The following is a 27,562-nucleotide window of genomic DNA, read 5'->3' as shown; positions in this document are numbered from 1 at the left end:
CTGCTCAAACGAAGGCTTTCTAAAAAGCAATTTTAAAAGCAACCACAAGGTTACGTCCAGTTTTCAGTTCTTTCACAAAATTTGAAGTAAAAACAAACCCAAAACCAGGAGACTTGAAGCTTGACCTTTATGTATCTGTTGAAAAGCCATCGTACCTCACCTGCTTGTCCCACTGAGCTCTTTTCCCCACCCTACGTCCCAAGAGTTCTAGAAATGAAGGCTCTTAGTCATCACAGTTTGATTAAGACGGCTTAAAATTTGAGCTTTAATTGAAATGGAAAGAAACATTCCAAAAGGATATATGTCTTATAGATTTAACTGAATCACCAAATTTAGTTTCCATTGGAAATTATTGCAAATATGAACATTAAATCATAAGCGCCAAATAGGAGAAAATTCAAGAAAGGATATAATAATCATAACATATCAGAAGGGACTGGACCAAATGCTTTTGTAGGCAGTTATCCAAACGTGCAATGTACTGACACATGAGCTCACTGGATGTAAAGACACCTTTGAATCCACCTGAAAAAACCTGGGAGGCCCTGACTACATCATTTGCCTGGCAAGTATCTTCTCCACCAGCAATAAATCCCAACTCAATACCTATCTAAAGTGATACACATTAGAGGGCATGTGCTTAAGAGCATTAAGTCAGCTTAAATTACTTGGGCAAAAAATGTTGTAAGTTTGTGACACAAATAAATCTAAAAAGGAGCAAAAAAACCCAAAAAACAAAAAACTGTGAGAGAGAACACCACTGCAATATTAATGCCAAATTGTTACTTTTTTTTTTTTTTTTTTTTTTTTAAACAGGTCTGTACAGCAACATAGCAAAGAATGCAGTGACCACAATTCAAACCAGACAGCAACCTACGGGAATGCTAATCCTGTGTACAGTACAGCAGAAACACTCCCATCTCCAGATGCTCCAAATACGTTGGCTACCCTAATGCACTCCAAACCAGTTCTACCTACATAGGACATTTTGGTGTGAAAAAGTTTCTGTAAAGTTCCCTTTGTTTCCAGTGTTTTTCTTGTACAAAATATTACAATGTTTTTATATATATTTACAGACTTGCACAGCTAGAAAAATACAAATTACAATTAGGCTTGGCAATCAGTTCTTTAAATACATGATATTTCAGAGCAAAATTGTAGTGGTAATGTATCCTGCACTTCAAGCATTTCTTCCTTAAGCATATCAAGCATAAAAAGCATGATCGCAGCGGGACGTATGGGCAACAAATGCAGCTCACCAACCTCCTGGCATCAAGAAGATAAAAGATGAATGCAATTTATGCACGTCAGTGGCACAATATAGAAAAATCCATAACTGAACGGTAAGTTCCTTAATAACATTCATTAATTTCACAGGCAGAGCCTGTTAAAAAAATAAAAAGGACAAGCACTGTAACTTCCAGGAAAAGCAGACACCAACTTCATGGGGTACTATACATCTTCAGCACAAATGTAGCCACAGCTAACATTTCAGGGGCATCTGGTAGCTTCAAGGAAGCCCCAGGATTTTATTTTGCCTTTTAAGTAGAGGCCAGGGAGGACTTTTTGCCTTAAAGCTACAGTGTCTCTCCTTATGGCTTTTAACACCCTGCCTTTCACTGAGATGAGGTATGTGCTTCTAATGAAATGGTAACAGTTGAGCAAAACAGTTTTCAATGGACCACAAAACTCTGCAGGCAGGTGTAAACAGGTGTTCTGTAAGAGGTTGCCAAACCGAATTGTAACAGTGCAAAACAGGATTTTTTTTTTCCCCATTAGGAAAAGTTGTCGAGGCATCTAGGACACCGCTAGTAGTTGTCAACCCACTGAGCAAATCCTCTTTCCACCAGAGTTCTGTTTATTGACACCACCTGAAGAAAGGGGAAAAAAGAAAGATGAATAAACCACTAACAAGAAAGGCCAAGTTCCGAATCAGCAGCGTGCATAACCAAAACTGAAACAAGTTAAACAGCAGTATGGCAGCATACCTCATCTCCCATCATACTCCACAACTGTATCAGTGGCAGACCTGTTGCACTGTCGTAATTCGTGACCTGGAAACAGAAAACGTGTGCAGCAATTGGGTCTCATCCATGATAGATGCAAAGCTGGTGTTATTCATTGCATGACACTCGGTTCCTCAACCCATGTGCAGACCAGACAAAACAGCTGCTGCCACCACACAGCTGAGGTACTGCTGACAAGTTTACTGTATTTGCTCAAATCTTCACCCTTGCCAGAATTACTGATGCCTTTAAGCACTGTGTTAAGCCAAAGGAAGCTATAAAGCTATCACAAACACTATCAAGCTTCCCACTCATCTCATTTCAATTAGTTTACATGGATAATTACAGCCAGTATTAGAAGCACTTCAAAAGAGGTAAAGTCCCCTTCAGTAAGACCTAGCACTGTGCATGGAAGCCCATGAGCTCCACCAGAAGTCCTTCTTCTCTCTCCAACCAGCCACAGGCCACATCTTGTGTGTCAGCATGGCAAGAACACTACAGGCTGGCAGGGCAGGCAGTGCTTAATCTGCTGCATAACAGCCCACTCTGGCTCCATAAGCGCATTCATGCATCCATCCTCACCGTCCGCATCAGCTGACAAAAGGGAATTCCTGCCCCTTTCTTTGTGCATCTCTTCGAGGCACACAGTCCTGTGCAGTGGTGATGCTATACAAGGTTGCTACACAAGCCTGTTCTCAAGAACTGAGGCTTCTCAAAAAGAATCTTGCCCAGCAGCCAGGCTTACAGGTTCTGGACTCTTTCTGATTAATACACACACTGTACTAGGGGTAGAGAGGATAACAGCAGCAGTAAAATCATCAGCAAGTCTTTTCCAGACAGCTCTCATGTACCTGTGCCAGCAGTGCTGCCCCTCTGGTCATCTCACTAACAGCAGCGTCAGCTTCTGATGAAAAGTGATCTTCATCTTTGGAAAGAAAAGAACAGGGGAAAACAAGTGAGACATTCATGGGCTTTAAAGTCCAGAAGGCACCATTAATCTAATCTTGTCTGACCTCCCACATAAGCTAGGCCAGAGAGAATCCTCACCTACTGCTGCTGCAGGCATTTGCTGAAACCAGTCTATTAAGCTGGAGATCACAAGAACTATGCCTGCTGTGCTGCTGAAGGGAGAGGATGAAATGCTTTTCAAAGCCACTAGCTAAGTTAACGTGAACACAAGCGGCTGATGAATTAGGAAGCTTTAAAGACAGAAATGTTCTTCTGCAGTACCTCTGTCATTAATATTTTGATCCTTAATGAACTGAGCTCAGGAGCCTCAGGCCTTTCCTGACCCTGCAGCATGCAATGCTACATATAGGAGCTCTGAAACACTTGTCCCACTGGCTCTGGTACTTGAATGGTGCCAAACACACTCTGCAAGCACTTGCAGCCCAAACCTCACAACTTGCACAGCTTTTGGGGTACTGCTGCAAACTCCACATGCAACAGAAAACTCTCATGTTCCAGCCAATTAAGTTAAAATCTACTCAGCAAAGATGAGACAGGACAGAGGTGTTTCCATTTTGGAAGAAAGTTGCTCATTTCCTATCTAAAGGGTACAAAATAAAGTTTCCTCTTTGTGCTCCCCATCTTGAGATGATCTCCAGAAACAAAGGAATTCCCTGCACTTCCAGAATTAGGAGGCAGATTTCCTCAAGGCACATGAAAACCCCTCACCTCTGCTAGCAGCAGCATAAACCCTGCCGTCCATCTACAGCCTTGGCAGAGCCAGCACTGGAGTCCCGCCAGCCACAAGTTCCAGTGATTAAAACCTGCCCTGCCCACCCCTGCACCCCTTCTGCACCCAAGGGGGCAGGATTTTAGACACCAGTACTGCAAACATTACTTACTGCTAGCAAAGCCAGAGCCTGCCACCAGGGGGTGGGGAGAAACAACTGAAAACACAGCAAACATTTCTAGGCAGGGACTGACAACACAGCTTGGAGGGCAGTCTTTTCAAGGCAGAATGTGTACATCAGTCTTTTCAGCAGGAAAATACCTGGTATTTGTCTAGCAGACTGAAAACCAAGTTTGCATTTACAGCTACATTATGTCAGAAGGCAGCAGAATCATTACAGCTGCTTCAGTTACACCCTGCCAGTCCTGCCACACTGCTGTTTGGGACAGCAATTCATTCTCTCCTCTATAGAGAAAAAAAGAGTATGGATATTTATTATCTTCCTCCTGAGTAAGACAGATTGTGTCATACTAGCAGATCCAGAACAATAAAATATAATATCTCCAACCCTTGATCTCATCACTTCAGAGGCTGCACTTGCAATAGGAGGGACAAGTTTACACAATCACTGCTTGCACACAGCTGGTGTGCATTTAAACCTGCAGCAGGAATATGAGTGATAGCTCAAGAGCTCCATTACCTGGAAGTGGCACCACGTTGTCCAGTAAAACTTCTGCTCCTTGGAAAGGTAGTGTTACAAAGTCAGACCTTACGAAGAGAATAAGTTCAAAATAAGAACGTGGCTTCAAATTACTTCTGTATTCTTTAAGGTGATATTGATTAATCAACTGCTCTAATAGGAACTTGGTTTATAACTGATAATGGCCAAAAAAAAAAATAAATCCAACCATTCCACCAACAACTAGAAGCAATGAACTGCCTGCTTAACAGGCCACGTCCGTTTGAGCTCCAAGCAAATATCAGCTCCCTAACAGCCTATGCTTCTTACCTCCAGGCCATTGGGCACTCTTTCTGAAACAATTAAGTATTTAACAGGCTTGTATGCAGCATTCCCAGCCAATGGGGATGGAGCATACAGAATCTGAATTTTAGTCCTACCTCATTGATTAACAGTACATTAACGCACCATTAATGATGGGACAGACTCTGGAAGGCATCCTTCTGCTCAGTTTCCAAGCTGAAGCAGCAGAAGTCACATGGCTTTTTTTTGAAGGGAGGAGGAAAGACATTGCAAGGGTTTACCACACACCCAAGAAGTCCACACCCACTGCTGGGACAAACCATCTAACCATCTCCCACTTCAGCAGAGAAACATCCTTCAGTGTTTCAAACTGGATGGATGCTTTTGACGCAGACTGAAGCCAGATATTGCCCGAGGCTGTGGAAGAGGAGCTACAGACCTGATCTGTCTGAGTGTGTCAATCTTCACTCTCTCATATCCTCCATAGTCGACGTATCTGATCTCCACTTCACCGCTGTCTTTGAAGTAGCCAACAACTTGTGCCCGCCACCATGCCCCATCCAGGCCTGGAGCAGCACAAATAATACCAACTGCAAAGAGGAAGAGCACAGAGAAGAGAGGCTCAGCATTAACAGACTGCTGGAAAACAGCACTTCACGCGTTAGCAGTACTGCACAGTTATTCACAAAGACTCAACAGCATTGCTTACGTTGCTTTTATTTTCTTTCAACATCTCTCACATCCCCAACAGATAAGGCCTGCAGGTGAGACCAGAGAAATGCATTTTACCACTAAATCTCAGCCACTATAATGCCGTTCTATGCAGACATCCACTTCTGTTCCAGCCTCTAGCAGCAAGGTCTGCTGTCTCCAACAAGGAAAGCAAGTGCTGATTACTCCTTCCCTGTGGTGCACCCCCCACTTCACATCGTGTCCAAGTCACTTACCTTCCACAGGTGTTGGCAGGGTTGGAATTCCAGGTTGAGAATAGCAGACATACATCTGCTGGTCCAGGCTACGCAGGACATGGAAAGTGGGGTGTGTATGCTGCTGTAGAAACATGTGTCCTGCATTGACTTGGTTGGCCACAACCACTTCTACAGTGACTCCATCTGGGAGCATCAACTACCACAGGAAGGAGAGAAATACTCATCAGCTTTGACTGTCACATAAGCTTCAATCACATTTAGAGACACTGTTTAATTCTTTGTTCTATGAGCAACTCCTAAAGCTAACAGCCACCGGTGGGAGAACAATGACATTCTGGTAGTTGGCTTCCAAAGGCTGCTTTGGATCAGAACCAGAAAAATACCCAGCATTACTCTACACTAAAGGGAATCACATCTGGGAAGGGGCCCATCTTGTGCACAGAACGACTATTAGCACAGAGCAGCTGTGGGACTTAGTACACAAAAGATTAGAGAGAGTCAGCAGTGATGGAGGTCAAGTCATGCTGCACTACTGATGCTGTACAACTCCCAAGGATGCCTTGCCCACAGGATTTTTAACATCAAGGCAATCTCTGCAGGGGCTGCCTAAGATTTGTCACAGAGGTTGTTTCAGAAGTTAGTTTGCCCTTCCTACCAGAGGGCTGCTGTGCTGGGCAACTTCCCAGAACACAAAGCATTAGTCTGCTCAAAATACACCATAAGTGCCTTTAACTTTATTAAATTCAGTCTTCCTGAACAAAGACTGTCTTCACATCCACAGAGACGTGCACATTTACTGTACAGATTCTAGAAACACTGCTTGCATTGGGCATCTAAGTACCTTGTAGCAAAAGCAGCAAGAAAAGCAAAAAAATCACTTTACGAAATGCTGAGGTGTGAGTGTTCTCCAAATGCAATTAGGCACCATAATGCCACCAGAGCCAGCAAACCAGGGCTTACCCAGGAAGTCATAGGGAGGGAATGAAGCGCCAATGATGGTGGAGGTGGAGCATAGATGTTGGTGAGACTCAGCTCTTTGAACTTCTTGCCAATAAGGCTCAGTGCTTTTTCTACATGATGCTGGGAACCTGGAAGACAAAAGTCCAGCATAGAGTCTGTTGTACAGATATTCTGGGGACGTACGTGTATCCTACGTGAAGCAATACACCAACAAGAAACTTCCTAGGCTATATCAACAGTTTCTAGAAAATTAATAGATTGGCCACTAAATCTGATGCTGGGGCCATCGTGAGCCACTCAGGTTGTCAGGCCATCACTTCAACAGCTTTAGCCTCCAGGGTGACCTATTTCACAGTGTACTAAGATTTTTTCAGCCACATTTAAGTGTAACTCTCACACAGTCAGAGTCCATTTGTCAATGCATGTCCCCTAGCTCCTCTCTCAACACTAAGTGATCCTGCAACGATACCAGTTACAAACTACAGCAAATGAGGATGTTAAACTGCACCTCTAAAATAGAGAGTTCATGTGCTAGGATACAGGTGACTTGGTATACACCTCTACTGTAACAGCACTATCTGTGAGCAGAAAAGTTTTGTTGAGCACTGGACTCATTAAGCCTGTAAAACTGTTTTAAATTCCTTGCCCATCTAACTACAACCCACAAGCTAGGTATTAGACCATGAATAGATACATCTTACCTTCAATGTGACAGATTTGGAAGTCGTGGGAATAAGGTAGTGTTGAGATATAAATTTTGGCACCAGATGTTTGCTTCAGGAAGCTCACATACCTCCCCTGTTTGCCAATCAAGCGGCCAACTAAATGCTTTACAGAAGAGATAAGAAAGCAACAGTCAGGAAGATAAACAGATCAAACAGCATTGCCTTCTTTCACCCACATTCCCACTTCCCTGTGTGCAAAGGGCCAGGCAGGATGAGTGCAAAGCAGCACTGGGCCAGTTCTGTTTGTCTGCAGTAAGGTAAGGCAGTTTGTACAGATACTGATCAGTGGGTACTGATTGTTTTGACACATCTTGCAAAAAAAAAAAACAAAAACAAACCATGAAAACAAAACTGAATGTGATAAAGGCTACTGCCTTCCTACAGCAAGTGAAAGAACATCTCCTACCAGACTGGACGTACTTTTATTTTTAGGGCACTGTATTCAACATACTACTGTATATTTTGAACAAAGCATGTGTCAGTTTTAACACAAGCTAACTAGATTTGAAAGGGAGTAAATCAGGCCATCACGTGCTGGGCCATACAATTCTGGAGCAGCTGTGCAGTTTGCAGTCAAGGCAGCAGCATGCTTATCCTGACAGAGCTGCTGTTTCACTTCACTGACTGTCAGCATCTAGGTCTGCTGAGGAGCAGAACTGCAAGGGCAACGATGTGTACAGTAGCCATGGGTGACTGCGTACACGAAGTAGGAGAAAGGGGATGAACACTGCCCACAAAACCATACCCTCTCTCTCAAATCCAAAAGAAAACTTTTTATAATAACAGATGCGAACTGCTCCACAGAACAGCTCAGATCAGCATTCTGTTTGTGAGGAGTTTAGGCAGGCTGTTAAAACATGGTTCTCCTACACAATGAAAAACGAATCCTCACCTGCTCTTAAAAACCTTGTACTCTCAAGCCATTCTGAAAACACTTTTGAAGCAGCGCACTAACAGGCTGGGGTAGAAGATGGGGAGTAAAGACTTTAACACCCAACATTACCCTGGGTATAGACCTTACGTGCCTCTTGATTACAGCTGTGTACAGGCTCTTCACTCCTGACCAGTTGCAGCAGGAGCTAAATGCTTAAATCCTTGTTTATTTGTCGATCTCCTTGGGATGGCACTGAGCCACTACCAGACCGCAAGAACCAGAAGATCGCTATGTAGGGCAGGGAGGAAGCACGATGGGCTGGTGGCTGGTTACCTTTGGAACCTCGATTTCCCAGATAGTGAGGTCGGACTTGCTGGATTCTCCTCCTGGCTTAGAGTTCTGGCGGGTCTCTGTCTTCCCCAGGGCACAGCCACTGTCCACAGAATCCATGCTATTTACATCCGAACCTACAAAACACACACACCAGCATTCCAATTACTTCCATAATCCACCCAGCTTCCAGACAGAAGGCCATGAGAACACGTCATCTTGCAGAGAGATTAGGTTGAGCTTTTCTTATGTGGATTCATGTGATGTGTTCCTGCACTGAGTTCTGCAGCATTTCAGTACAGATCAAGCCCTGTCACACACAGTCTAAACAGTTTCCTTTTGTTCCTGGAAAGAAACCTGAGTACCCCTGGAAACACAACAGTAGGAAGCTAGAGTTCAGCATGAGTCCTTCAAACAGGGTGACACCTTACACAGAGACAGGACACTAAAGTCACCACTACCAGCTGAATAGGAGCTATGTTAGCATCAACGCACAGCTACTGCTGTGGAAAGATACTCTGCATTTTCCCCATGGCTTACACAGGGCTCCTCACAGGGAGGGACACACAACCTATTTGTCTGCTTCATATCACATTCCTGCCTGAACAAGAGCTGCAGTGAATCCTGAGCACACCCAAGCTGCCTCCTGCCTTAATATCTCATATGCCTAAAGAAACACAGCACCAAAGCTGAGCTATGGTTTGTTCCCAAGCCATCCATCGATATCAAGGTTTCCCTTGGGAAGGGGAAAAACAGTCTCCTTGTTGATACACTAGATCAGTGTATCACAAAGTTGATCCTTCCTGCAGAGTAACACACAGGAACATGAAGACCATCCAGTACAAGGCCAAAAAGAAAAGTAACTGAACAGCTACTTTATGTTTGCTACATCTCAAATAGTAAGACAGTACAAATGCCAAGAAAGTCAAAGACAAACAGCACAGCTGCTTGCCACGGACTCTCCAGACAAGGAGCAAGATTGAAATCACACAGCCGGGGTGTGAAGGTCAGCTGTAGGACCTCTTATCCAACAGTCACATTAACAACTTTACCTGTTGTATCCTTCCTCCCCAGCTTCCAGCTTTAGCACAGAGCTTTCAGCTCTTGTTATTTATCAGCAGGCTCCCAACTCGTTCTTACTTCTTCCATCACATCAGCACTGACAGCAAGGCAAAACCATTCTCTTCCATAGTTATTCTCACTAGTGAGGATGTTTTGTGGGTTTAATCCTTAATTCTTGGCAAACTCGACCCTTGTCTTGCAACAAGCAGCAACCCTACTATGCAGTGATTACAAGACATCCTGTCATTAAGAGCTGTTGGCGCCACAGGATCCTAAAGGATTTTAACACCCATCCTCAAGGTCACATGGGTCAACATTTGCTCAGACAGTTTTGCATTCTGCCAGGCATACATCAGGATCTAGAAGGCAAAAACAATACAGAGACAGATGGAGGATCTCCACAAGCATAGCTGCCTGTTGAGAATTCCTGGCGTGCACCTACTCTTCCAGGCAAAAAAGGCTTCAGGGTAATTGGTCTCCAACCAACTGATTTTATCAGGATTTATTAGAGCACTTCGCTGGTTCACCCAGCAGCACCTCAGAAGCCTGCCCTACAGCCTCCCTCCAGAAGCAGCCCACAAATGGAGATAAGAACTCACTGCTTACTAGAGTGAGTTGCCTGAACTGGAGCAGAAACCATTTGCATTAGCAAGTTTCAAACCAGTAAGGTGTTCAATGCCTGACCTACATCCAGTCACACCATTTCATGGGGACACTCACGCGCCTCGCTTTAGACAGCGAGCAATGTGCTGAAAGGGAATCACCCTGTTCATCCCTTTGCAACACATCACAGAACCCTGTGATTCCATGGCATGTAGAACATCCAGCTAACACTTGGGACACCCATCTGAATAAGAAGGCTGAATATTCATCTGCTGGGGAAAATTTAAGTAGAAAAAGGAATTATCTGAATGTGTTGTGAAGCAAGGTGTTACTGCCCATGAAATGTTTATTCACCATGTTTTGTTGGAAGCTTTACAAATCCTTTACCTCCTGAATGATCTCCATCCATCTCTGCTGCCCAGTTACCCTCATGGCGTGAATCTGAACCGTCTTCCTTCAGCGTCCCGTTACTGTATGGCACTTTGCTGTCTTCAGGTAGCTTCAGGGTAGGAGGCTTTTCACTTGGTTCTGAGCTTTGCTCAGCAGAAGTGTCTTGGGCTGTAGATGTGCTCAGTAAGTCCGAATGCTGGCCTGATGCGACAGACAGCATTGTGTTCTGCAACGGGTCCTCCACACTTGTCCCACCTTCAGATGCACACGTGCTGCACCCAGAGTCCTCCATAACCAAGCATGACTTCCCCAGCGATCCTCCATGGCTTGCCACAAGAGTTCTATCAACTCTTTGGGACTCACTGTGCACACAGTTCTTTTCCTGGTGGTTTTGTGTGTCTCCCTGAACCGGGCTAGACAAATGACCAAGTGCTAAACAGCTGGAATATGTCACACACTGATCATGCTCCTCTGCTGGCAGGGACGTTGGTACCGCAGCATCGCTCTTAAGAGCTGTGTTCTCATCCGCTCCTCCAGCTTCTCCTGCAAGCAGCTGATCAGAAGAAACAGTGCTTGCTCTCTCCTGAGGTCTCTCAACTCGGCTGGCTGCAGCCTGGCAGATCCGACTGGACACATCGCTTACAGAACCAGACAGCACTTCCTCAGTTGCTGCCAAAATGACCTTGGAAATTATTTGTATTGCTACTTGCTCGATTTTCTCAACTTCTTCCTTGTCCAAACTCACTCCTCTGATCCTCTCTCTCTCCAATTCATTTCCTTTTGCATGCGTGTCCTCCCCCTGACACACAGGTACAGTACTGTCATTCGACTCAGATATCTTTTCTTCCCTAGATTGCTCCAAACAGGCAGACTCCAAACTGTCTGATAACATCCTAACTGCAGAATCCTGGTGACTCGATACAACTTCATTAGAGAGAATGGCTTGTGGGGTATCGGCTTCCTTCTCCAATCCCAAGTGAAGGGCTGTCACACAGCCAGTATCCGACAGCGCAATTTCTGGCATCTGGCTTTCCTTAGGGGGCTTAAATGAAGACTCATCTGACTGCTCTGCATTGCTGATCTCCTCCGTGATTCCCAAAGACCCTTGTGTCAGCACCAGCGATGCTGATGGGCATGTAGCTTGGTTTGCACTAGAGCCTGAATCCTCTTCAGGGCTGACTGCAGCATCGCTATGATATTTAGCGCTCTTTGAGATCAGAGGGAGAGAAACACAAGCAGGGACACTGCTTTCATCTTGAGAACCTTTAATTTCTAGTTTTTCACTGTCGTCCTCAATGGTGCTGGGCTGAGTTGTCCTTATTGCTGGGGCTGAAAGGTCCCGTGAGAAATCTAACCTCTCGCGAGTCTGACGCGTAAGAGAGGGCGTCATCGGCCCTGCCAGCAGCAGGGAGGTCGAGGTTTCATTCTCTGGGCGTTCCTCTTCTGGGGAGAGAGGCAGTCTTTGAGGAACACATGCTTCTGTTTTGGGTGGTGAATCATTCTCTGGCAGTTTTTTCTGCTTTTCTTCCGCAATAGCTATTGCTTGTCTGTTACGGTTGCTTGGATGCTTTTTTCTATGGGAATAGATCCACCAGCAGCCAAGAAGTGCCAGCACTCCAGGTATGGCGTACGGGAAGAAAGTGCGAAAGCGTAAAGCCATTTTACAAAGCCTCAGCAATTAATCCTAGAAAGGGAACAAAAATGGCGTTAAAATACAGAAAAGGCAATGAGAAGTTTCACAAACACCTTGAGCTGTTTCTATTAGCACAACAGGGCTGCTTTCCAGCTGCTTTAAATTCACATCTCTGCTCTATCAGCAGACCTAGGAACACAACCCTCACCTAGCAGTAGGGATATCTGGTCAGCTTTCACCAGTGAATTTATCCTGGCCAACAGCTTCATGTTCTTTCTCCTGTCTTGCCTTTGCGGGTCAGCGCTGCACACAGGGCAGCATCCCACACAGCACATTTCTCCTGCACCAGGCTGAGTTCCCAGCACGGCCATACTACAAGCATTCAGCAGCTCAGACTTGATACACCACAGGTCTCCCCAGCTCCCTGCTTTGAGGACAGCATCACGCTCCCAAAAGCATTTTGTAGGCTGACAAACACCAGTGACTTACTACATGTGAGAAACCAAAGGAGAACTGCTTCACAAACCTCCTCACCCACATCACTGCAGGAGGGCAGCGCACGGCACTCGGCCCAAGCCGGCACTTCTGGAGGTGCAGCAGAGCGCTATGCAGCTGATCCATTGTTTTATGAACAAGGAGCACTTGCTCCCTCATGATGATGCAAGGGTCTGCAATAGCCAGAAGTGCCTTTGAAAGACTTCATGCCTTCTACTGGAAGCCCAACACAGCTATGAAAAAAAACCCAAACAAACAAACAAAAAAAACAACCCTACCCTTCCTCTTATCTAGCTATTACCATCACAGGATGGGCACTCATTAAGAACAAAGGGGCAGTAAGTCCACTCAGAACTTGCAGACCCCTCCACGCCATACATCAATCACTGGATTTGCAAGCTAAGCAGATGGGAGGGCTGACACTGATCTTATTGCCCATCTGTCTGCAGTGTGGTTTCTGCTAAAAGAACAGAGCTATATAAAGGGAGAACCGCAGCACTAAATCAGGTTACAGCACTAAGACAGGCAAGTTCCCCTCTCTGGAAAAAGCAACCCCCAAGCCAACAGGCGTCACAAGACCAGCTGGATGCGACCACACATCCGAGCAGAGAGGACAACACGGGCAGGAGAGAGTTACTCTGCCCTGCTGCAGAGCGATGCCAGGGATACCGCTAACAGAAGGCGCTGCAGGACGGGCTCTGATCCACAAGTTTCTGGGATGTCTCTGCAACCCGACCTCAATCGTTTAGTGACTGAGACAGACGAACAACATTTGCAAGCTTTTATGCGGCCACATAACCAATGTAGAACAGGAAGGCCTGCAGTTGAAGATAACCCCAAGGAATTCAGGCTACAGAGACAGCAGCATGCCAAGGATCCACAAAGCACCCTAGAGCCTGTAGAGGTAGCTACTGGATGCAAGTAAGCCAGTCGTAGCATGCTTTCTTGGCCCTAAGGAGCACATAAAGTGCTCAGCCAGGTAAAATGAGCTCTGAACACACAGAGCAGCCGAATCCCCAGCTTGCCATGCACTGATGAGTCAAAAAGCCACGACCACCCCACAGGGCAAGGGGCCTCCAGGCCTTCCACTGCCTTCTTGAAGGCAGCGGGTGTGTGCTCCAGCAGAGGGTTCTGTGTCGCCAGGGCAGCAGCTCTTCTATTCACGTTAGAAGGATCCCACTGCTCGTTCTGTGAAGCCTTTCAACAGGAATCATCCTACCACTCTACCTGAAAAACTGAACCTTGCCCCCCTTCAAGAGGAGCAAAGTGAGACTAACAGTTGTTATTTCACTTGCTTCAATTTCACAATACAACAGAGGGAGAACAAGCAAAGCAGCCTTGAGTACCTCTAACACCATGGGAACTCTGGCTGGGTTTAAGCTGCACACAGCCTGCAAAGGCACATGACTCCTGATGCATTATGGTGAGCAGCAAGATGGTCTCAAAGCTTTCCTACACCACCTAAATCACAGTCTTCGTGCCACTATTAACAGGCAGGCAGGAAGAGACTACATTCAGGGCTGCTCCAGCCAAGGACACCACTCAAGATGTGTAGGCTTTGTGTCAGCTTGAGACAAGTACCGATAGATGGAGTATCCTGCCTTCACTGCCAGCAACAAAGGCCTCTTAATACTGAGCACATGTCCAAGAACACAACATCATGAGTTCACAGCTTCAGTCATTGCACACACTTTTAGAAAGATCCTGTGAAATTTGGAAACATATCTACCCGTCTGCACAGGGACTGCCAGCAAAGGGACGCACACTGAATGCCTCAGCAGCAGCTCCTCATCACACGTGAAGCTCTGAGGTAGGGACAGCACAACCAGGGCTGCACCATGAGCATGCAGCCTTCCAGGGCCCAGCACAGCGCATCATCCTCCCACATTGCTCATCACCCAGTTGTGTTCATGCTATGACCAGAATCCAGGACACGACACATTTCTAACATGCTGAACCTCTTAATTGCAGTTTCAGCCTTTGTTAAAAGGGGTTCTGTGGGTTTTTGAAGCACTGAAGCAACTTCAGAGCATGCTTTCATGTCTATAAATGGAGCAGTAAGCAAGATGGCACACAGCACTTTGCTGCTTCTTTGTATCAGCATGCTGCTTGGATAAAGACAGACATCACTGTGAATTAATTCCACCACATTAACGAGTGTCCAGGTCACACAGGTGGCTTGTGCACTCCCTGCTCTTAGATGGGTCATGGCACTTGCACCCTGTGTCCCCGCTGCTCCCTGAAGACAGGAGGGCCCACACCAGGGATTTTCAGCATAGCTGCCATATTCTGTGCCAGCACTGCTGCAGTGCACAGCTCCCTGCAGCCCAGCTGGGTGCACCTCCTGCCCAACAGGGACATCACACCTACCAGGAGCCCTGGCACTCCCAGGGCACTATAGCAGCAGACTGTGCATGCTGCGTGGGCTCACTGGGCTGCCCTGCTTCCAGCACTGCTGCAGACAGGGAGGCCTCTTCTGCACTGTGGACCAAGGCTTGGCCCACAATCTTGCTCTGCTCCAAACCCTGCCCCGATGAAGGGCAGGCAAGCTCCACGCACCTCAGCTCAGCACCCAGAGCCCATGAGCCAGACAGCACCACTTCAGACCTTCAGGGATCCCTCAATGAGCAATTTCAAGAAGCAAAGGTGGGAAGTACGCTCTAACACCCCTTAAGCAGCAATACTTGTCCAGCAGAATCCATCTGGATAGGGATCCCGCTACTTAGGAGCCCAGACCCAAAGTCTGCCATACACCTACACAAACTGCCCTGGTGAACAGCTGCCACCCCTGAACTTCAGCAAGATGAAAGCCGCCTCCCTCCCTGCAGGAAGCACACCAGTTCTTCCATGCCCCACGCTGCTGGCACCCACACTGCCCTCACACTCCCCAGTCACCATCCCCGCACTGCGAGGCAGGGCCGACATGCCTTTCCTTAAGGAAAGCTGGAACAAAACCCAAACCGCTGCCTGCCTCCCACAACAGCCTCGCGGCAGAGCACTCACAGTTTACATTTTCCCTGAGCAGGAATTAAAGCAAAACATGACATGCCTGACCATACCCACACACAACAGACTGTTCTCCAACCAGGCCACAACTTTTACCAATGAGCGACACAAATAAGATCTGTTTTTTCAGGAGATAGCAGCCACAGAAGCGGGAGCCACCCACTGAAAGAGCATTATCTAGTTCCCTTTGAGAAGCACAATATTTCTTAGAGGAGAAAAAATAATTAAGCCAGCCTGTAGACTATGCTTAGTCTGTCTCCACTGGAAAAAAATGATTATCAGAGCAAGTGTTCCAACTGCAGCTTCCGAGTACAACCCTCCCAGTCTTCACGAGGAGCTGAGGAACAAAAACACACCTCCCCCTAGCTCTGAGCATTCAGGTCCCAGACAAGCCAATATTCACTGCACTTTTCACACCTCTTCCTCCAGCCACATTCACAACCTTAGCTGAGCTGGCTCAGTCACCAGCCTCACCTCCTGGTTCAATGCAGATATGATTTAACAAATGCACTAACACCTCCTGTACCTCATGAATGAGGCTTTTATGTTGTTCTGTGCAGAAGTGGAAGCTGTGTGCGCCGGGCAGTTCTGATTCGTTCTGCAGGAGTTACCTCCTTGCAGTCAGGCAGCAGAGCTCGTGGCTGAGAATAATGTTTTGGTTAGCACGCTTTGGATTTGGAATTGAGGGGAAAAAACAACACAGTTTTGTGCAGTAATTTGGATTTTGTTTGGAGGGTTTTTTTTTGTTGTGGTTTGTTTTTGAAATTGGTCACTGGAAAGCCTGCACACTGCTAAGACAAAAGGTTTGCAGCACAATGGGACATTGTGAGCCACTGCTGCTGCTCCTCTGCTGTCCACTTAAGTTTGTCATAGTTAATGCAGAACCACCCCACAAGCTGTCTCATACCACAAACTCAAATTAAAGTAGCTCACAGAAGCCCATTCCCAGCAAGCTCCCCCATACAGACTGTGCCATTATGATCCATCCCTGCAGAGCTGCATCAACCACACACACAACTGTCCCACACAGCTGTGCAGTGCAGCAGAGAGCAGCAGGATACCCTACGGGGTCGGGCCTGCCCCAGCCTGGCAGACAGAACACTTCCAAGAGTTATTTTGAACAGTACAATCACTTAAGATAAAGATTTTTGCTCTTCTGTGATATTTAAATCAAGGGGAATTGGCGCTTCGGCTGAGTGCTCGTTGGGAGCCCGTTTAATTTCTGGCTTGCCATTGGACTTATTTCAGCAAGTGCTGCGTGCTGCTCCCACTGATGCTCTGCCACAGACAGGAGGGCCATGGACGCCCCACACTGGGCTGGCAGCTGCCAGGCAGGGCCGTGGCTGCACACAACTGAGCAAAGGCTGCGCACCGGACCGCGCTGCAGAAGGTGTGAGGATGTACAGACATACTCATGCTTCATCTCTGAAAGAGTTCCTAAAGCCACACCCATTTTCCAACATGTTCCAGAGTGACAGAGCCCTCTCCCCATTGCTCATCCGACCGTTTGGGCACACGTGGCAATGGCACCGTTTACATACAGGGGGCTGAGCACCGCAGCCTCCCCCAGCAGCAGCAGGGCACAAGATGGCAGCTTGTCAAGTCACACGGCCCCAAGCACTGCCAGAACAGAGGGGCCTGGCCCTGCAGCCCTCACAGCGGGAGGAGCCCGTGGGGGAAGCTCAGCAGCTCCAGAGCCTCAGCCCAGGTCAGCGTGCCAGCACCAGAGCCAGCACCAAGCACTGCTGCCTGGCTCTGCTCTGCCTGCACCAAGAGGAGCCATCACACAACAGAGCTCACACCATCGGCATCTCAGGAGTCCGCTCTGAACATCACAGCTCACACCAAGGCCCAGCCGCAGCTCCGCACGGTGCTGCTCCGCGCTGAGCGCTGCCCTTGGAAGGGATTAGGACAGCAGGGAAGGCAGCAATCCAGCTCACATTCTGACTTGATTTATGGAGAACTCCTGGTGAGGACCTGGAAGATAAGGACAAGGATGGGCACACATGCTCACCTACCTTAAAAAAAAAAAAAAAAAAAAAAAAAAAAAAAAAAAAAAAAAAAGGCGAGGACAGTCAGCTCATTCCACTGGCTTGCAATAGGGTCCCAGAGTGGCTTTAAGCTACCTTGCTCCTCCAGCCAGGCCAAGCAATCCTTCAGTGCACGCATCCTTATAAGGTTAGAAATGTTTGCAGGACGAGCTTTGCATGGAAGCCAGAGAGCTCATTCCTAAGGCCCAAGAGGAGAGCACAGCCATCCCTGGAGCACAAGAAGCTGCACTGGGGGCACTGCCCCACAGCCTGGTCCCCCACCCAGAGCCCACCAGCAGGATGGGACACAGCCGGAGCTCAGTACTGCCCTGACCAGAGCCAGCAGGCAGCTATATTGGATGTACGGCTCTCCCAGCAAGCCCTGCAGTTAACGATACAGCAGTTGGGAAATGAATACTATCTGGGTGAAAGAACACTGGGCAAGGCTGCCTCGGCTAAAGCTACATGGCCTCTTAAAACTTTCCATGCTAAAAATAACCTGCAGCACACGCTTTGCCTCGTAAGAGGCAGATGAACAAGAGTAGACAAAAACCTAAAGAACTGGAAGAACAGAGGAAGTGCTGCACAGGAGCAGCATAGAGGTGGCAAACCCAAGCTGCCACCTCCAGTGCCCAAATGCCTCCATGGGAGGCTGCAGGTCAGGCTGCAGTGAGTGGTGCCCAACATGAACCTCACAGGATGGGCCGTGAAGCCACAGCCAGCTGCCACATCCCCAGGCCGCCAGCCTTGTGTCACCCACCCGAGGCACTGCAGGACATGGCAGCATTTCGGACTCCTGTCTGTCCCAGCCTCTCCTCCCAGGGCAGCGTACCATTCAGAAAGAACATCCACCACCCAGAGCTGAGAGCTTAGGATATGTGACTCAGAAGCAGCAAGGAGCCAACGGCAGGTAGGAGCCAGGCAGGCAGATCACAGACAAGATGGTATGTACTTAAAAAAAAAAAAAAAAAAAAGTGAACAGGTGAGTTTCTCTGTACTTAATTAAAGTGAAGAGTTCTGCAGCAACTCCTGCCACTAACACCAGCGCTGGGACACAAGAGCAGCAGGGGATGCTCCGGAGGCAATACCTCCCTTTACCAACTGCACAGCTCACAGAGCTGTCTTCCTACGGATGGAAACTATTAAGAAAGCCACTCTACAATCTTCAAGTACTAAAAAAACAGTGAGTCCTAGTTGCAGAGAGGTTATTATGACAAACAAGATGCTAAAAAAGCTGGTTGTTGTAGAGCTAAACTAGAGCTCTGGAACATGAAACACCAACAGCAGGCTGCTTTTATCTCAGAGATAAAGACTGCTTTTGGTGTAATCAGCTCCACTGATGTTCCTACAATAGCTCACTCCCTTCCTCTGCAGCTGAAGCTGCTGTGCTTACCGCCCAACTTTATCACTGCTTCATCCTACAACTCTGCTTCTGTAGCTTCTGACCCATCAAGGAACCTGAGATTGGACCAGCAGAGCTGTGCAGCTCCAGCAGCATCACTTCGAGGCCCAAGGCAGGTCTCAGAGCCGCCTGCCTGGACATACAAGCTGAGGTTTACAATGAAAGAATCAGTTTTGCCAAACTGTATGGTTTTTTTTACAGATGTCTCAGAAAGCACCAAGCAGCTCGTGCATACGCAACCACCTAGCATCAGCAGCCCTCCCTGCCTGCGCTGCTGCACAGATTAATGCAAGGCTCTGAGCTGATCCCACCCACTAGGCAATAAGCCACAGGTTACTCTATGTAATTAACATTAACCCAATCAGGTTATCAAGCTCCTTACTGCAGTTGGTATCTTACTACCTTCCTGCTCTCTCGTTTCATTATTCAGTTTCCTCAGCCACGCTGGTGACTTGCTGGGAGCCCTCTGTCACAGAGAAGGCCAAGGTCAACTGGCTGCTTTGCCAGAAAGGTGAAACAGCTTCTGTACCTCTTCATCAGTACCAGTTTCACCTTTCTCATCTATTCCTCAAACATCTGAGGAAGTTTGCCAGCTTGAGTCTGCTTCTGAACCAGACCAAACACTCTTTTGCTTCGAGCGAGCCAGAAGTTTAGCACATTGGCCACAACCTTCCCATTGTCGCCCTGCTTTATGCAGCAGAGGAAGCCCTTGGATTCAGAGCCACCCACCCTTGTGCACAGATGTCCCCGCTGGAGCAGCACCACTCCCTGCAGCCCAGGGACCACTCTCTGCTCCTGCCACTGCACAGCCTCACACAGCCTGGCCGTGCCAACGCCTCCCTGCCTGCTGGACTCACCTCCAGGTGGGCAGCTGCCAGCACGCCATGCTGTGTCCCTGCTGCACGGCCTGCATTGCACCAGGGGCGACTCAATGTTTTCAAAAGCATTTTTCATAAAATGCTGAAGAGAACCACTCCTCAGGTAGTACAGGCAAAGCTGCTTTTATTACATTCATAACCTACTGACATATTGCAATCATTAAAAAAAGATTTTTAGCATCTTTCCTTCTTTCTGCATTGTTACCCAGCTTGGAAACTACTTCCCTGAATTTCAGAACAAACACATTCAATGCATACATGCCTTGTATTTGCTTCTACATCAATATAAAACTCAGCCTTTGCTAAGGGCAACACTAATGTCCACGGCAAGTGCAGCTTACAGTTGACAATCTAAGCAATCAGTGAAGTAAAATACCTGGCACACACTTTATTTCCAACACCCAGGCACGCACAACGCTCAGAAGCAGAGACTAAACTAACCAAAGGCTTCCGCTGTGCTCTGCACTCCACACAACAAAACAGACCTGAATTTTCAAGGAGACAGAACGGAAAGGTTTACACCACAGCACTGATAGCGCTCACCGCAACAAGACCTTGACAGAGTGCTTCTCAAAACAAAACCTGGGCTAAAACAGAACAGCAAGAGGTGGTGTTGCTCAGAAGGAAGCTGTGTGCCTAGGGCTCGCTGCAAACAAACCTCAGAAGTGCATGGAAGGATACTCAACATCTGTTGAAAAAAGCACTCCACAGTCACCCACAGTGGGAAGGAACGGCAAAGGTTTCAGCAAAACACTTAGACTAAACAAGCAGGAAGATGACTTTTATGCATTAATAAGCTTGCTACGAGGAGTTATACAACATAATTGAGACCTAATCAGAGAGACGAGCTTCGCTTTGATCTATATTACAGGAGCAGCTACAAGCCCTCGCCTCAACTGTGCTGGGGGCTGTTCTCATGCACAGGACGGCTCCCCCAGACTTCAGCCCACTGCTGGAGTCAGCACACAGACCAACCTTCCTGCTGCACACACACTGCCCATCCTTTTACGGGCCAGCAAACAGGACGCTGTATGCTATTCCTTTAAAATATTTTGGAGTTGGGATGTGCAAACTTCTTTCCTGCAACCCTGAACACCACACCTGTCCTTATCCCCACAGTTCAACAGGAAATGGAACAAATCCCAAGCTCACAAACAGAAGAGGCTCCTCATTAAGGAAAGGGGACAAAAAATACAGGATCACAACCCTGAGTTTTATGGAGAGATTTTTCTCCCTAATTCTTGTTCCAGACTTCAGCCTTCTAAACCACTGATACATCCCCAAGCACAGCTAAAGCCCTGGTGCAAGAGGCACACACAGATCATGAGCTCTTGCTAGGGTCTGCTATTTATACCCACAGAGCCCAAACCAGCTAGAGCACATGGGAAGTTTCTCATCCTCATTGCCAGGTGGCAGCAGAGGTCACAGGCAGTTCCCCCCTGTGGTCTACAAGCACAGGTTTGTTTGCTGAAGAACAATTTGAACAATCTCTTCAAATCTCCCTCTTAGCTCACCTCTGCTAAGAGCAATGCATGGGGCCCCCACGTGCTGGTCAGCAACAAAGCTGACAAAGGGGACAGCTGAAGAGATCATGTGCAAAAGCAGTGACTGACAGGGAAACATGCCATCTCCTGCAACCCCTGCGAGGAGCAAACTCAACAGCCTGACCTTCCAGGCAGCGCAGCACCTCCTGCAGACACCTCAAAGAAGCTGAAGTTGGCAGCTGCAAGTTTTACCAACCGTTTGTGTGAAGCATTCCACAGTGCTTGCTTACTGCAAGCACTGCAGTAAGAGATCAGGATTTTAGAAAGGCCACTCATTAAATTCGAAATATTACATAATTAGAAATAATTAATGGTTTTTAATGACTTAAAGATGTTGCTATGGGCACCTGGGGATACCAATCCTGAGCTCACCATCCCTCTGGACACTAGAAATATCCTAAATAATTTTTTCACAGCAGTTAAGCACACATAAAAGGCAAGAGCCACAGGGCCACAAGAGTCCTGTGGTGCAGGGGGGAGTTGGAGCTTCACGATCCTTGAGGTCCCTCCCAACCCAGGCCATTCTGCAATAAGCAGAGCATGTTGCTTCCAGAGCATCATGCTCCTCACGTAGCTCTTCTACTGCACAAACACACTCGCTCTTGAATATGCCCCAAGTCAGCCTACAGTGCTTCCAAAGTAAATTCGAGTCTCAACACAGCGGCCGACGGCTCCTGGCGTAGAGCAGCTTTGGCAGCAGGCCTCACACTGCTGTCACTGACTCCCAGGAGAACTTGGGGGGGAGCTCAGAGCCCACAGACCATCGGGTCTGACCCTCAGGTACCGCCATCACACTGTGTTTGGTGAGGGGAATTCCTGCTGCCTCACCCCACGCGCTGTGGAGCAGCTGCCTTTACCCCAAGGCTTTCGAGGCAGTTGATGAAAGAGAGGAAAGCTCTCTATGCAAGCACCCTATTGCATCTCCAGAGCTTTAAGGAATGCGGTTCCTCCAGTGGGTATCTAAGCTTAGCATGACTAACAAGAGCAAACCTAAATAAGCAACAGCCACCAGAGTGTACAAAAATGGGTTCCTGCAGCACTATCCCATACAGACCCCCACCAACATTAGCTGCTTCACATCTGACAGCCATCAGCCCGTAGCCCCATGGCACAGAGCCTCATGAGAGCTGTTGGGAGTCCTTCAAGAGCTCCACAAACCACTGCAAGCAGCAGGTGCCAGGTGAGCAGCACAGGCTCTGCAAGTGAAGCATTAAGGCAGCTTCTATGGAGCGTCAAGCACAGTTTGAGTCTACAGGTTTTGTATTCCCTTTCACTTACTAGAACTGGAGTTTCCTTCTGCGCAGTAGGCAGCACATGCAAGCAAACCAATCAAACAAGAACGAAGCTGTGAAATGAAGGTGCGCAGAGAGAAGCCGCGCTACCTTCATACCGAAGGAATCACAGACAGACATCAGCCGATGCCAGGCACGGCACTGCTTCATCCGGCACCCAGGAAGCTCATTTGAGACAACGGAGGCTCAGCGCCGAACTGCGTCCCACGGGGAGCTCCGGCAGAGGGGCGGGCGGAGCCCAGCGCAGCTCCACGGCTCCCGGCCCGGCCTCCCTCCCGGCACATGCTCAGTAGATCATTCACAGACAAAGTAAACACGAGAAAAATAAAGTTAGCTTCTCTCACTACAACTTTCCCCAGCAACGAGCCATTTCCTTTCAACTCAAAGTCCACAGCGGCTCTGATAACGCTCCTGGGCGCGCGCGCAGCCGCCGGCCTCAGCAAGGCAGCGCGCGGCCCTGGAAACACCGCGCACCCCGCCGCCTCCCCCGACAGGCGGACCGCAGCTCCGCTCGGTTCCTACCGCAACGGAACGCCTCCCCAGGACGCCCGCACCGCGCCGGGCTCCCAGATCCGCGTCGAGACATCACAGAGCTCCGGAAGGCGGCAAAGCCCTGCCCGGTAAACGGGACCTTCCTTCGTTACGGGACGGGGGAGCAGCGCAGGAGCCCCAGGAGAGCGGGACGTTCGAGTGCAGCTCCGCGAGCAGCGACGCACCGGAACGCAACCACTGCGCTCCCACGTGCGGTCCGTGCGGCGTGCAAGCAAACAAACGAACCGACGAGCAAAAGCACGCGTCGCACCGGTCGGCGGCAGCTCCCATCGGGAACGCCCGCAGCATGGCCAGGCCCCGTCGCCTCACACGCAGCAGAATGGCCTCGGCCACGCCGCGATCCCGCAGCACACAGTGGCACCGCGGACAGCGGCCGCCGTGGGGAGCGGCCCCGAGCGGCTCCCCCCGTCCCGCTCGGTGTCGCCGGGTGACCTCCAGGCCGGGCCGACGGCACTGACCTTGGGCTCGGCGCGGCCGTGCAGGACCCTCTACGGCCCCCAGAGCGCAACAAACGGCCGCGCGCGAGGCGGGCACAGAACCCCCGGCACCGGCTGAGCGGAGCGGCAGAAACTCCGGGCCCGCGGCCGAGGGCTGACAGCCCAGGACGGAGGGCCGCGAGGATGAAGGGTTCCGGGCCCGGCAGCACGCGGTACTTACGGACGGTCCGGCGCGGCGCTGCCCCTCCCGGCGCCGGTGCCCAAGCCGGTCCCGGTCCCACCCGCCGCCCCCCGCCCGCGCCGACCCACGTGCCGCCCGGCCGGGCCGCCGCGCTGGGACATGCACGGCACCGCGCCCCGCCCGTGTGCCACGCCCCTCTCGCGAGAGCGGCGCCGGGACCGCCCCGCCCGCGCGCCGCGCCTGCGCACCGCGTCCCGCCGGCGCCCGAGGAGCGCCCCGACCGCCCCGGCATGAGGAGGATCGCGGCCTCGCCCCCGCCCGCCGCCATTCGCTGCTGCGGCGCTCCTCCCGACGTCTCGCGGTGCGGCTCCCGGTCGGAGCCGTCGGCCACGCTGCTCCTCGCTGCCGAGGGAAAGTTCCGGTAGCACGAGCCGGCGGAGCGCGACCGCAGCCTCTGGGTGCTGGGCTGAGGCGGGTAGAAAGGGGCGTCGGGGCGGGGAACGCCGCGCTCCGGGCCGTGGGCGCTTCGCCTTCGTTTCAGCGTTAAGTGGCGGCGTTCCTCACAGCGCTGCGCGGCGCGGATCTGACGGCGCGCCGCGAGGAAAAGCTTTGGGGTGGCGGCCGGGCAGCGCTGCGCGCCGTGCTGTGCGCGGGCAGGTGGGCACTGCGCGCATTTGCGGCGCCTGATGGTGAGATGTTTCCTTTACCTAATGATAAACATTTGAGCTGTGGGGTCACAGGAGCTCAGGAGCCAAATGTTTGGAGCAAACATGTAAGTTTCTTCCCTTGTTTTGTTGTCCTGCCCCTGCCAGCGCCTGGCCTCACCTGTGTTCATACGCTGAGGCCTTTACTCCTCTGTGTGCTTTGCATTGCTCTGAAGCAGGCTCCCCTTTGGCTCACTGCCACTCTGTGCCGTCTCTGGGCCACGTTCAGTCACGTCTGTCTGTAGACAGTTGGGTGGGTCTCACACGCTGTAGACCTCTGCACGTGTTCTCACTGTGAGAAGAGCTGGAAGAACCAGTAAAAAGGGGAAAGAACCCTGGCTGATACTGCAGGGAGCAGGAGGACACAGGCAGCAAGTGAATGCACTTCACAGAGTGATAATTAAGGCAGAGAGAACAGAGCCCAGGACAGGAGGCAGAGGCAGTCACTGCAACCCTCACCTAGCATCTTATCTTAACCACAAGTACTGAATTAATAAACAAGGGCTTGGAAAACTCAGCCCCAGTCAGGCCTGTCTCTGATCTGCCTCTTCAGGACACAGTCACTTCACTTACCTGCATCTTTAACGCCATGGTCTGGGTGAGCAATTCTTGTACAGCTCAACAAAGCCATTCTGCTGAGCATCCAACTCTGCACAGAATTCGTCGTCTGAGCATACTAGTCAGGAGCAGAAGCTGCAGAGCAGATCTTTTTCATTTTTCTAAAGGACAGTGTGCTATGAAAAAAAAACGAACAGTTTAATAGTTCAGTGGGAGTTTCTTAAACACAGAGTTAGTCATGTAGTCATCACTATAATGCCATCATTTGACTGTACCTTGAGATGCAGCTGTCGAACTTCATCGTTGCGTTGAGCAGCAAAGTTGTACTTGTTTGAACAAGTTACATCATGGGAGACTTTATTCTACCTTCTCCACCCACACAACCCTGCGATTTATTTTCACCTGAGAACTTGTTAATAATACCAGCGAAGAAACTAATGTTCCCAGATGTTTAGGATTCACACACAAATCTTAAATTCTACTGGCAGAAACAGAACATCACTGCTTTGATAGGGAATAGTCAGTAGCACTCTCCACAGCAAGAAGAGTTTTAGTTCTTAGTTCCATGGCGCTGTGCCTGAGCATGATATACTTACTCAGGTTAATGTGTTTTCTGCCTACTTTATCAATCCAGATGGGCTTAAAGGGAGGAAAGCAAAATAAGCATTTGATGATCACAGAAGTGACCAACTTGCAGTAGAACTCAGTGCTCTGGCAGGATGCTGAGGAGCAGACTTACAACATTTCATGCAATGGGTCTTAGATGTAGCAGTTTGCCCATGACAGCATTCGGTCACTTTAACTAATGGCTCTGAGCCACCCTGGGGTCAGCAAAGTGGGGCAAAGTCCAGGACATCTCTCCCCTGGCCCTCGAAGCAGTGCACTGTGATAAACAGAACGGCCACTTTGCTTTTATCTGCTGTGCTTCCTTAAACCAGCTGCACACAGCTGTGAAGCAGCCTGAGATGAGGCTGATCCTCATAGTGATGTTACCGTTCAGAGGTGTCAGATTCAGCTCAGTATATGTGCCAAAGTTGCCCTCAGTGCTGGCACCCCACCAGCTTCTGAAAAGGGCTTTCAGTTGTTACACCCGTGAATTTTTGTTGTTTCTTAGTGTTCACAAGAAAGTCTGACATCGTAAAAGGAGAACTGCAATTTTTTATGAAACATCTGGGCTGTCTGAAGTGTGAATATTGAAAAGACTTGTTATCCCAGTCAGGGGTATTTGGAAATATTTATGCTGGCCAGAGACAACTTAGTATTTAGGAATTATCTACTCTCACTACAGGTCAGTCTTATTCAGGGGTTTACAGCAGTTTAAACAATTGCAGTTTTCCTTTTTGTACAGTTTTACCCTTATTTACCTCTAGAACAAAATTTGTACCCTTTCATCAAAGAAGTTCTGAATTTAGACTTCTTTTTTCTTTGTCAAATATTCTGGCACATTGGTGCCAGCTGGGCAGGGATTCTGAAGCTATTTCCAAACAGAGAAGTGGTTGCTCTGAGGATGCCACTTTTTTCCCTTGTGTAGAGTTGTTCAACTGCATAAAGGCTGAGCTAAAATAACTCCCCTTTCATTCTGTACCACAAGTAACAGGGAAGGTCAACTGTCCAAAAGAAGAATGTCAGCATTTTTAGCAGCAGTCGCTCAGCACGGCTGCAGAAAATACCTCTCTTAGGGCTCCTCTTTACACACAGTGCTGCTATTTCTGATACAGATTAATGAACATCTCCTCTAAAGTAAAGAAAACGTACTACTATAGAAGACACTCAACTAATTATGATTCATAAAGGCAGCATATAAGTACTTACACATTTTTAGTGGAAAAGTATCCCCATAAAAGAGAAATATTTCTTTTTTGTCATAAAGGTTGCCTTACAGTTGAAACTTGAAGCTTTTAAGCGAGAAAAGCCCAAATAGACAAATTATACTGATGTGTTCTTTAAAGGCCAAGCAGCTGTTTTATTAAAATACTGAATTTACATTAAAAAGTCTGAGTCTTTCAATTATAATAACCTTACTGAAGTGACATGAAATCCATGACAAGGAGCTTGCTTTATTCTGTCCACCTTCTGTCCTCAGTTATCCACAGACACTTCTGCTACTATTCAAAACTGTGCAAGTTCACACCCACATAGAAGCACATTTGTCTGGAAAGACAAATCCCAAGGCAATTGGTTCTCATTTTCCCTAGGACAAACAGCTTTTCAACTCTCAGTTTCAAACCCATCCAAATCTGTGTCCCAAGAAACAGGAAAAGGATTTCAGGATATACCAACTCCCGTAAGTGAATGACCTTCAACAACTTGA

At 48.6% G+C, this 27,562-nt stretch overlaps 1 protein-coding gene across 2 annotated transcripts; it reads right to left on the bottom strand.

Moving 5' to 3' along the window:
- Positions 1-236: 236 nt before the first annotated feature.
- On the bottom strand, positions 237-24,134 carry AKAP1 (A-kinase anchoring protein 1). 2 transcript variants are annotated; one of them, XM_048966851.1, is made up of 11 exons: positions 24,029-24,134; positions 10,537-12,223; positions 8,488-8,621; positions 7,257-7,383; positions 6,556-6,683; positions 5,614-5,791; positions 5,106-5,256; positions 4,385-4,452; positions 2,858-2,931; positions 1,989-2,054; positions 237-1,871 (listed from the first exon to the last, which is right to left on the bottom strand). In XM_048966851.1, the coding sequence occupies exons 2-11, from the start codon at positions 12,197-12,199 to the stop codon at positions 1,809-1,811; spliced, it is 2,652 nt and encodes an 883-aa protein (XP_048822808.1). In that variant the 5' UTR covers positions 12,200-12,223; positions 24,029-24,134; the 3' UTR covers positions 237-1,808. The 2 variants fall into 2 exon arrangements, with proteins under 2 accessions (XP_048822808.1, XP_048822809.1); XM_048966852.1 differs by lacking the exon at positions 24,029-24,134 and adding an exon at positions 22,806-22,903.
- Between the last annotated feature and the right edge of the window lie 3,428 nt (positions 24,135-27,562).

The sequence above is a fragment of the Lagopus muta genome, chromosome 20 (assembly GCF_023343835.1).
Source record: "Lagopus muta isolate bLagMut1 chromosome 20, bLagMut1 primary, whole genome shotgun sequence".
Classification (NCBI taxonomy): domain Eukaryota; kingdom Metazoa; phylum Chordata; class Aves; order Galliformes; family Phasianidae; genus Lagopus; species Lagopus muta.
Note: the sequence above shows the minus strand (reverse complement) of the source record. Positions and strands in the feature narration are given on the sequence as shown.

Excerpts from the sequence above, each read along its gene's own strand:
- AKAP1 (XM_048966851.1), bottom strand. The coding sequence starts at position 12,199 with ATGGCTTTACGCTTTCGCACTTTCTTCCCGTACGCCATACCTGGAGTG. Across the intron at positions 7,384-8,487 it reads GGGAAATCGAGGTTCCAAAG|CATTTAGTTGGCCGCTTGAT; the intron begins GTAACCAGCCAC and ends TCTTCTGTAAAG. Across the intron at positions 1,872-1,988 it reads GGAGTATGATGGGAGATGAG|GTGGTGTCAATAAACAGAAC; the intron begins GTATGCTGCCAT and ends CCCTTTCTTCAG.